Source organism: Daldinia caldariorum, assembly GCF_022478825.1.
Source record: "Daldinia caldariorum strain CBS 122874 unplaced genomic scaffold F4812scaffold_25, whole genome shotgun sequence".
NCBI classification, from domain to species: Eukaryota; Fungi; Ascomycota; class Sordariomycetes; order Xylariales; family Hypoxylaceae; genus Daldinia; species Daldinia caldariorum.
This window is the reverse complement of record NW_025953061.1, coordinates 296,794-307,448: the sequence shown is the minus strand read 5'-3', so window position 1 is coordinate 307,448 and position 10,655 is coordinate 296,794. Positions and strand designations below refer to the sequence as shown.

The following is a 10,655-nucleotide window of genomic DNA, read 5'->3' as shown; positions in this document are numbered from 1 at the left end:
AACCGTCTCCCCTCCTCACTCAGGAGGTAGAGAGACCCTTACGACGCAACTCATGTAAAATCGCCAATTCAATGCTATATTAAGTCAAGAGCCAGCCAAATATGGTGCTCAGTTGCTTTAGCTCCCTTAGGCATTAATTATCTCGAAAAGCCATCATCATTTTTTTTTTTGCACTCCTGATCGTGAACACATCGCACCCTTCCAACCTCTTACACTTCAACAACATTATGTCACTTTTTCTCTCCTTATTTTCTAGCCGTCCTAACACTCCTCACTCCTCACTCCTCACTCTTCCATTTCATAGAAATTATGTGCCTAATCTAGCTAGAGCGTCCATACCGGTATCTTCGTCCTCCTCCAGCTCAATAAGCTCCTCGCATGTCTCTTCGCATGTATCTGATTGCTTCTCGACCACTTCCGTAGTTTGCTTCACCTGTAGGCCTTCGCCAATTTGTAGGTTGTCAATATCGCCATATTCGTCCGAGACCTCAATATTTCTGCTCACGAGACGCTGGAAACCTTCGTCATCGTATGCGTAGTCATCATCTAATACTGCCGTTGTTGCTTTGGGCAGCTCCTCCAATTCGAAGTCGTCCTTAGCCGTGGCAATTCGACCCAGCTCGTACTCAAAAATCCACGGGAAACTGATCAACGGCATCTTGTCAATAGATCGTTTCCCTTCTTCTACTGCTACCAGCACTGGCCCTTGGGCCTTCTGCACCTCTTCCCAGGTGACTCGATAGGTAGCTGCTACTACAGGATATAATACCTTGGTATCCCTGGAGCCGGCTAGTTTTATGCAGGCGTCCCTAAAACGTTCCCTATGGTTCGTCATCACCGGCTCCATATTCTCTTGTCGTTTATATTCGCCACCGAGCCGGGGTTTCGACATCATAAAAGTTGACCAGGCTTCGAATTCGGTTTCAATATCATGCTGGTTCATGATCTGTCGCATGGCCTTATCGTGTTGTCTCTTTATCATTCCGACTTCTTTCAATAGTTCGTCTTTTAGTGAATATCTGCGAAGAATTCTCTCGTCAAACGTGCCGTCCAACTCCGGTTTGAATTCGACCTGTGCTACTTGGTCATAGAGCCGACCGAGAATCCTTATCGAGCGATAGCTTTTATTTGGTGCCTTCTCCATAAAGTGCGGGTATTTCTTTGGTCGCAATGACGGCCTCAAATAAGCCGCTTGTCCAGTCTTCGGGTAGTCAACGGCATTGGAATGAAGACGCGCCAGCTCGGTGCACTGCGGATCCTTGGGACCATCCATCAATTCGTCGCACTTGGCCATATGAGCATGGGCGATGGTGCTGAGCGAGTCATTCTTCATGTAGCTCACGAAGAACGAAATAAGATCTGTGACTCTTACGTCGCGATCGAGCTCTCTTGGCTTGAGGCTATCCTGCTCCATGGGGGGATGATTCCACTCCGTAGGAATGAGCCGAGGATCCCAAATGACAAAAAAGTCATCACCGTCGAGGTCTCCTCCTGAGCACATCGAGGGGATATCGCGGTCACCAACTGTAGGGAACACAACAACGTCGCGAAGGTGCCTTAGTGCTGGAACGTCTACGGCCTCTACTACTCGAATATCGCCAGGATGTAAAGATGGGTTTCGTCCAAGCACGCATATTCCGGTTATTACGGTGTATTCACCTTGGTCTCCTGGTCTGATATCCGCCTTCGGTACTTGTAGGAAGATCTGTGGTAACGATTTGGTGTCCTTGCTTTGACTACTGTCAACCCAATCTGAATGCCCCCGCAATGTGCGAGTCTCGTCTGCGCAGCCGAAGACGAATGCTCCCTGATCAACCATAATACGAGCTTTTTCGCGAAGCAGTCTCATTGACCAAGCACGCCAAATATGTAGTAGGATCATGAAAAAAGGCTCTTTCGTTTCCATGAACCCGTCTGCAATCATCTGTGCCATTATTGTAGTGATGCCGTTTTGGTCAACATATTTGCTAAGTAGTTGCATAGCAAATTCAGCATCAGTCATAGCTCGCTCGTAGTCAGCAATCTGCTTCTTCATCATCTCCTCAAATGCCTCATCCGGTACGCCAAGGCAACTTAGAATACTAATTGTCTGTCGGTTTAAAGTTGCGACAGAATATCTCGATGTCTTGATAATTTCGAGACCCTTCGAAATTGCGGTGAACTTGTTTTGGGACGGTCGTAGATGAACCTCGTTAAAAGGCACATCGGACCACTGCACTAGGATCCCCTTGCTACCCCCAAGTCTAAACTGGAAAACAGACGGGAGAGTCTTTGCGGTCCTGTTCATGTCAAGGTTCTGCATGAGGAACTTCGCACGGCTGAAAGCTATCTTTCCAACTCCATCTGTGAAGCACCAGCCGTCATGCTCGATGTCATTAATATGTACAATTGCTTGCCCGATTGGCGATGCTTTGGGAATCCGTGTTGTTGAGAAGCACTGTCCAAGTCGAGAGGCATACTTGGCCACAACACGGATGTGGTTAACGTTGCCCATCCAGTTCCGGATATTATCGCAAGTGAGGAAATCTGTCGGACAGAAAAAGTAGGCGCCATGTTCTCGAAACTGGGAGTTCCCAGTGGCAAGGTATTGAAAATGCCGGCCACCAATCCGTATACCATTCTGCAATGTTCGGTGTACTCGATTGAATAGAGCATTGTCCCGCGTAGTGTCAGGATCTGGGTATATCCGGCCCTTAGTGACCTCGTCTGTAAACTGAACGCGTATGAACCTGTCTTCGTGGTTGATGTACTGGCGCAGAACGCGATTTGATGCTTCTGGCACAGGACTGCTGAGATACATCGTCGTGGGTGTAACCACTACTTTTCTAACCCACACGCAGTGGCCCGGGAGCGAAATCTCCGGATAGTGGCTCATCGCCTTTTTGTCTTCAAAGAGCGATATCGGATCATATATTCTTCTTTTATCAATCTTCTCCGTGTCCTCGATTCGACTTCCAATACGAGATTGCAGCACATACGTCAGGAGGTCTCTCGCCCTATCGCGGCGTCGAGTACGACCTCTTGAGAGGTCTGCTAACTTCCGTAGAAACTCGGTAGAAATATTAACCTCGTTGAAAATACCCTGGGATATACATGCTTCCAGCTGGTATCGGACGTCATAGGGCAGATAGACATCTTCGGTGTCGGTGAGAAGAGCAAGATTGGCTTTGGATATGTCCAAGCTTGGCTGTTGAGGTTCAAGTATATCCCAGATTCTTGATACCTGGGGCGGGACTAATTTTATATCGTCCGATGCTTTGCGTTCTACGATAATATTGAATTCCTGCAGAGCTGCCTCCATCTCCTTCCAGCTGGCAAGAGTAGACTTTGAGAATACGAGCCGGTACGTAGTCCATCTGCCTATATCAATGAACCGATTGGCTTTGGGTAATAATACGGGATCATCTTTGAACCACGAGGCATCATACGTGATGTCGACAATTCGACTCCAGGTATCTCGCTCTCTCCACGCATTCTTGGCGCTTGTGTGAGAGTTGGCGTGTTCGGATTTTATATAGAAAAGGGGTGGAGATGGTAGGTGAATAAATAGCGCCCATGTATTTTCGTCGGTATCGATATAGACGACCTTCTTGAGATGGATAAATGGAATATGCGCTTTGTATTGCAGAGTGTGCTCCATTTTCCCAATAGGTGAAGGGTGTTTCATGGTAGGGTCTTCGCGACGTGGATCTACGATGTTGCATGTAAATGCAATTTCCAGTTTTTTCTGGTTTAGATTAGAAGCCAGAGAAAATTGGCCTCTCGTGCTGTTTTGTATTGTCCGCAACGGCATCATCTCGTCCTCGCGCACAAGCACCCCGAATTGTAGCGTATCCATTGCAATACTCAATGCTGGTGGATAGCTACGATTATAAGAGCCAGGTATTCGGCGTTCCTGTCTTTCTTTCTGTAGTTCAATACTAACTTTGGCTGGCCTGCCTTGAATTCGAAGGACCATGACGTTGTCCCAAAATTGTTTAATAGGAGGTGGCGAGAAGCAGACTCGGGCATTTCCATCCCGACTTCCATCATTCTTCTCGAAGAGCTCAATGAAGACAATATTCCCCTCACTCTTGAAGTGAGACCACAAATCAAAGGTGGTGGTAGTTAGTGGAAGACCACGTATTCGCAGACTGATTTCGGTCCACGATGACCACTGTGGCTTAAAACCGCTATCGTTTAATGAGCGGCGAGTCTTGGAACCATACTTTGAGTTCGAATCTCGGTGAATATTTGAAGGTGATATAGAATGAATTCCTTCATTAGTATTGCGAAATGGCTGTTGAACTCGGTGCAACTCGTAAGCTGAGAGACTTCTTCGATCCTGGTTAGGAACTCCTCTGCGTATACTATTTGAGGTGTCCCGATTCTTAGTCGGGGACCTGTTGGCTCCTGAGTCTATTGAAGTAGACGGCAAAGTACTGTTGGACGATTGATCGAGACCGTTTTCGGGAGACATGTTGCCTCCCTCCCCCGGGATCTGAATACTGCTATTAAGGAACGAAAAAGCCGGTGGCCGACCCTGGCCTCGACCTCTCTGGAACCGACGAGTATCACGAGCCATTATATTAGGAGGCTTATGGTAAGACTTGAGCTGAATTTGAGAAGAAAACTACATATGCAGTTTCTTATTAGCGCAAGTAACTTGTAAGACCGAGTCCTAACCATAGGAAATGATGGTATTGCGCAAGTGAATGCTGAAATGGGAAGTAGTAAGGCCAGGAATTCAGAACTCTGGAAAAGAAAAAAAGGGAAAGAAAGAAGGAAAGAAAGAAAGGTGGTAAGGTGGCAAGGTTAGGTAGGTATGTTTGAGGAAGTAAAAATGGTTTGCTAGGAAATAAGGAATAAGGAACTAGTATGAGGAACACTCGAGTCGCGAAAGCCATATGCGATACTGACACCAGAGAGAGAGCAAGAGAGAGAGAGACGCGACGATGGTGTAGTAGAAAGTACACTGACCTGGCACGGGTTGTGAATTTGTATGAGGAAGACATCAAATATAGATGTCTGTACAGAAAAGAAAGCCGAAAACAGTGAATATAGACAGTCTTTTAATATGTCTAGGCAGGTAGATATTACATGATAGTAAACATTATGGTGTTGATAATGTTTGAGGTGAGTTGCAAATCGGCGATGTGAAGGAACTTGTCGTTTAAATTATTAGACGACGTACGCCAGATACTTTAGGCAGGTACAGGGAGGTACCTATGGGTTATACTTGGGACGACTGCGCTTTCCTTGATTTCAATTCAAGTCACCCCAGTAATGGGATGGCGAGTCCAGCACTCTTTGAAAACATACCTAGGTACCTAAAGCTTCTTTATTTTGGAGTTAGATGGGTTCTATGTACTTCGTGGGTTGGCGTTTGCAAATCACACGAACCACCTTTGGCCACCATTGCTTCGACATGATTAATGCTAAAGACATATTATGACGACGATAATTAATCCTCGTCTGGTGTCCAAGTGCAGTTTTACATTGTTATTGAAGCAAATAATCTTTAGCATGTTCCCATTGGTGATGCAAAGCACCCTGCACCCAGCCGAAACATTGCAGACCGCTTGCTTGTTTTTTTATATTCACCTCCCTGAGGTAATCATACATTCAACTAGATACTAGTATATATTAGAACGACCTTACGTGTCAGGTTCCTAGGGTTTGCTGTGTTCAGACGATAGTGCTACTGCTTGTATTAACTTACAAGCAAGGTAATTGAAGGGACACAAATGATCATACACAGGATTCAACTTTACAGCTTAGTGAAATAATTCGACAAGACGAAATCGGAATCAGTAATAGCTCATCAAGATGGAATCCACGTATTCCATTTTGTTCAAGTAGATATGTATGTCCATTGTTGATTTGCACAGGTTTCACGCCTGCCCTTGTAAAACTTGTCCAAGTGAGTACCTAAGTGTTGGAGAATAACACAAAGTGATGAATAATAAGATACAGACGTGGTCAAGTATTGAAGGTATGGCTATGGCAATGGCTATTACAAGACTGATGTTAATTAAAGTGAACAACACAAGTGATGATAGCAAAATGTGTATTTTATCTAGTGCGAGTTTTCAAGGGTTTAGCACATGTACCTAGTGTGAAGAACAGCCCTAATAACCTAGGTAGATGTAATCGTAAAGAAGATATATAGTAATAATTTTGCTATTAATATCTTCATATATTTCTAGAAAGTCAAAAGGTATCATACGACGTAATACTATTACTCACAGTAGAATATCCTTCTACGAATCCACCGGCGTATTTAAGACGAGATCTAAACTTAGACAGTGCATAACTCAGTATAATGAAGAACTTAATAAGGCCTTCCTCACAAAGGTATGGGCTTCGTACCCAGTTGTTCAACAAGAGTTGGCTGTACATTCGATCACAACGATGCGTGTGTCCAAGTCTATTGCTACTCTGCCATTACGAGGTATACAAGATTCTGCTTATCTGCTCACTATCTACCCAACTCACTAAAAAAAGGGGGAAGAAACTTTTCATGACCCATATGCAAAAATTATGCTAACAAACTCCTCCTATATCTTGTTCTTTTCATGCGCCTTATATGCGAGAATTCCTCGCGTCTTATATCTGCTTGCTCTATACTCGATGCTGATAAGTGCGGGTGTTTTTCTTTTCCCTTGTAAAACGCCAAGTCGATTCTAGGTCTTCGTTGTCTTGAGCTTACGGACCAAATACCGAGTTAACCCAAAGCTAAGAGAAAAGTGCAAGTACCTGGGCTCTTCCAAGTAGAAAGTATGGTATAATGACGAGAATATTAAGGAAGATCCATAATCTTCCCTGGATTCATAATCCAAAGGGGATCGAGGGCGGCCTTGATTTGCTTCATGACGCCCAGGGTATCTGGGCCAACCTCCAGTAGGAGCGAGTCCTTTTTGCCCCAGCCGACCGAATGCTCGCCCGTGCATGTCCCCTCCATGTCCAGGGCTCGCTTTACCATATTCTTCACGCACTTCTCTACTTTATCAAGCTCTTCCTTTTTCGTCCTGTTGTAGATGATGCTCTCGTGAAAGTTGCCGTCCCCGATATGGCCTAGAATACTGGCAAATAGGCCTAATTCGTCCATCTCCTTCTTACTGACTTCTATGATGTCCGCTAACCTGCTGAATGGGACAGCGACGTCGGTGGACCCTATGATAATCATTTAGCTAAGCTTCAGAATCTTTATCTCCGACATTGAATAATTCGAAGGTAGCAAAGAAACTATTTAAGAAGCTTGCTGTGCTGTGAAAGTAGACATGTTCAAATGGCAAGAGCATAGGAGGGAAACAACTTACAAACTTCCTCGCCCTCCTTTCTCAGGGCCAGCATCGACCACAGCGACTCTTTCCTAGCTGACCACAGAAGCTTTTGCTCACGAAGATCCTTGGCGAATTCGAAGTTGCTACCTTTATTGTTCTTCGTGATGGCTTGAACGCGGGCGATGTTCTCCTGTACGCTGGCCTTCGTCCCCGCGAATTTGAAGAACAGTGTTGGCATTTCCTTCCATAGCCGCGGCGCAGTCGCCCCACCCAAGTTGACAACCTTCATCTGGACCTCGTCCATAATTTCCATCGCCGCGATGGGGATGCCAGTCTGCATGACCCCCGCGGCTGCGGAGGCAGCATCGCGGATTGTGGGGAAAGTCACCACAGCGACGGAAAACTCCTCGGGAACGACGGCAAGCTTTAGGGTTGCTTATTACCTGTTAGGATGTATATCATAACGGACTTGCGAGGGTCTAAGCTTACCTTCCGTAACAAGGCCCAAAGTCCCCTCGGAGCCAACAAATAAGCTATTGAGGTTGTAGCCTGCCGAACTCTTCCTTGGACGTCTTCGCGTCTTGATCACAGTTCCATCTGCCAGGACCACAGTCAAGTTGATGACCCAATCTTTCATCGTACCGTATTTAACTGCATTTGTGCCGGAACAATTGGTACCAATCATGCCGCCAATCTTGGCGCTCGGGCCTAAAACTCAGCTTAGCCAGTCTTCATTACTGTGAGTATTCATTTGGAGAACGAAGGTAAATCGCCAAACAAGACGTGCGCTCTTTCGAAGATTGCAAGACCGCTTTGAACGGTGTAGGGGTAAGGGATAAGTTATCAATTCACTTCAGAGGCAGGGCTTACTCACCAGGATCAATAGGGAAGAAAAGACCACTGCCCATTCTGCCCAGCTGATCGTTCAGATCCTGCCACCCGATGCTTGGTTGGACTACAATGTCCATGTCATCTTTGTTAAACTTGATAATTTGGTCCATATAAGCGAAGTCCACGCTGATGCCGCCGTAAGGGGCCGAAAAGTTCCCTTCCAAACTCGAACCGCCTGAATAGGGTATGATAGGTACACGGTACTTATAGCAGACGCGCGCGATAGTCGATACCTGTTCTGTTGAGCGTGGGTACACGACAGCCACTGGCAAACCATCTGGATTTGTCGTCGACCATTCGGAATACCCGTGGGCGAGAAGATCATCCGGATCTGTGCTAATGATATCTTCTCTTTCGCCACTCTTAATCAGCTCACGACGAATTTCTGCTAAAGCCTAGAGAAGACTTAGTAAGGGAACCGACAAGTTTTCCGTCCAAGTGTATATCTCCTTTCAAGCTTGGGATAGGTAATGGATCAACTTACGTCTTCCATCTCCTCCACTGATGCGTACTGAGGAGTTGGTGTCTTGCTATCCAAAAGGGTGACCGCACGCTTGGGAGGTCCTTGGAGTGTGGCGGCAGCCAGGCCGAAACTTAATAGGCTAGCAGTGGCTGTCAAGGCGAACACGGAGCGCCCGGTCCAACTCGGGTGTTGATGTGCCGGTTTAGACCACGCTCGTTCGGCACCGGGCCCATTTTTACTTATGGGTTTCTCCAACGGGCGAAGAGTGTGAAGTGCTCGTTTCCAAGAAGACGGGAGACGCCCCGCGAAATGTTTGGCTGACATGAATTCTGGGCGATTTATAGATGTGAGATTCAGGTCTAAGTCAGGATGCACACTTCAGAGATAATGAAACTGAAAATTAATGAGGATCCAGACGCTTAGACCAGTATATGGATTCCAGAAACGCAGGTATAGGTCTTAATGTGTCCAGGCTAGATTCCAGACACGGCTCCTCCCTCGGGTCGAGAGGTCTGGAAGTCAGTTTCCGCTCGGGCTCGGAGAAATCTCCCGTCCAAATCCTCGATTGGTTTTTCAGGCCGTTGAAATGAAAATCGCGGCTGCCCACAGCAATGTCAACCTATGAGAGACCCGAAGTAAACTCAAAGAGGAAAGCCGAGATTGAGTTTAGTGCGCGGGGGTTAGTTGTGTGGATACAGATTCGGGAAGACTGGGCCTCTTCGTAATGTCGTCCAGATCTAGGGGAAGCACGGCAGATAAGGTGAGAGAAGCGGTGGGAACCTCTGAGAAAGACTGGATCGAATAATAAGCTGTAGCATTCGATTTAAGTGAACCCCGAGAGCAGCTACAGTGATGTGAACTAGCCGTGATAGGCCTTGCGAACGGAAGTGGCCAATTCCGACTACTAATACAAGAGTCGCCTGAGTCCTTTTCTAGACTCGCTGATCCTGCTTGGAGGTTTCAAGTTGGGAGCATAGGAATTTTCTATACACGCTGGGAATAGCAAAAGAGATTGGAAACCCAATCACCAAAGAAGATAGTTGCCTACCTGTTACCAGTGCTTTTTGGGACAACGGATGGAGATAGCGAAAGATGCGAATAATGGAAAGAAGTGGCTATTGCTCGTGACAACTAGTCGAAACAACTCGGGAGAGGAAGATATCCAACTTGGCAAGATATACAGCTTGTAATATCTAGTACAGCTTTAATAATGAGACACAAAGAACCTACGTAACTGCAATACAGGGGCACCTAACCATACGGGAAACTGGTCCCATGATTGGAAGCTGCTAAGTAGTACGTCCATGCCACGCCATGTCATGGTATCCCTGATGCTGGAATAGTTGTCAATTGCACATGGGCGTGGGTAAGAGAAGGCCCACAAGTATGTCGCCGTTGAATCCCAATCGTCGTCTGCGCTACTAGACAGCAACGAATGAGGATCGAAGCTAGGGTAGACAGGGGGGCAAGGGGTGTGGGAGTGAGAAAAGTGTATTAACGTTACTAATATAAAAAAAATATGAGGGGAGGAGTTGAGTGGTCATATGGTTCCCAACTAGACGGGAAGCTGATGGCAGTCGAAGAGACGTTGGGACTTGTTTTGAGGAGATGAAGCAGAAAGAAAGAAATAATACCTCTAACAGTAAAAGAAAATGAGGAACAATAGCTTGTTGATCCTTGTTATACAGGGCACACGCCACTCCCGTAGGGTTCGTCCCGCTAATGCAGGATATTACATGTAGGTACAACCAGCTGCATCTATACCTGATGTATTGTAACGTATTATAGTCGTATATTATTCGTTGCCCGTTTTCTGGCGAAGAAAGGATTTTTCTTACCACGTTCAGCCCAGTATTCAAATTAGGTTCGTGGGAGACGGTGCGAGCATCTATGCCAAGACGGCTTTCTTCGTCTCATGGTCTAAGTTAGACTTCCAACCAACCGCATATATGAGGGGTTATGTAGAAGCTAAATCGAGACCGCCATTTTATTTCCCAGTGCTGCTGGTGAGGGGTTGGAGGGTAAATACCCTTTAT

General features: G+C 46.3%; 2 protein-coding genes across 2 annotated transcripts; both read right to left on the bottom strand.

Annotated features, from left to right (window-relative positions):
- Positions 1-36: 36 nt before the first annotated feature.
- Positions 37-4,564, bottom strand: F4812DRAFT_468572 (RdRP-domain-containing protein; the record flags this gene model as incomplete). Its single annotated transcript, XM_047938798.1, has 1 exon — positions 37-4,564. The coding sequence occupies one exon, from the start codon at positions 4,562-4,564 to the stop codon at positions 308-310; it is 4,257 nt and encodes a 1,418-aa protein (XP_047786004.1). The 3' UTR covers positions 37-307.
- Positions 4,565-6,655: 2,091 nt separating this feature from the next.
- On the bottom strand, positions 6,656-9,505 carry F4812DRAFT_238037 (FAD-linked oxidase-like protein). The gene is made up of 5 exons (XM_047930600.1): positions 8,641-9,505; positions 8,140-8,551; positions 7,755-7,973; positions 7,302-7,700; positions 6,656-7,155 (listed from the first exon to the last, which is right to left on the bottom strand). Exons 1-5 carry the CDS (start codon positions 8,941-8,943, stop codon positions 6,782-6,784), a joined length of 1,707 nt encoding a protein of 568 aa, XP_047786003.1. The 5' UTR covers positions 8,944-9,505; the 3' UTR covers positions 6,656-6,781.
- Between the last annotated feature and the right edge of the window lie 1,150 nt (positions 9,506-10,655).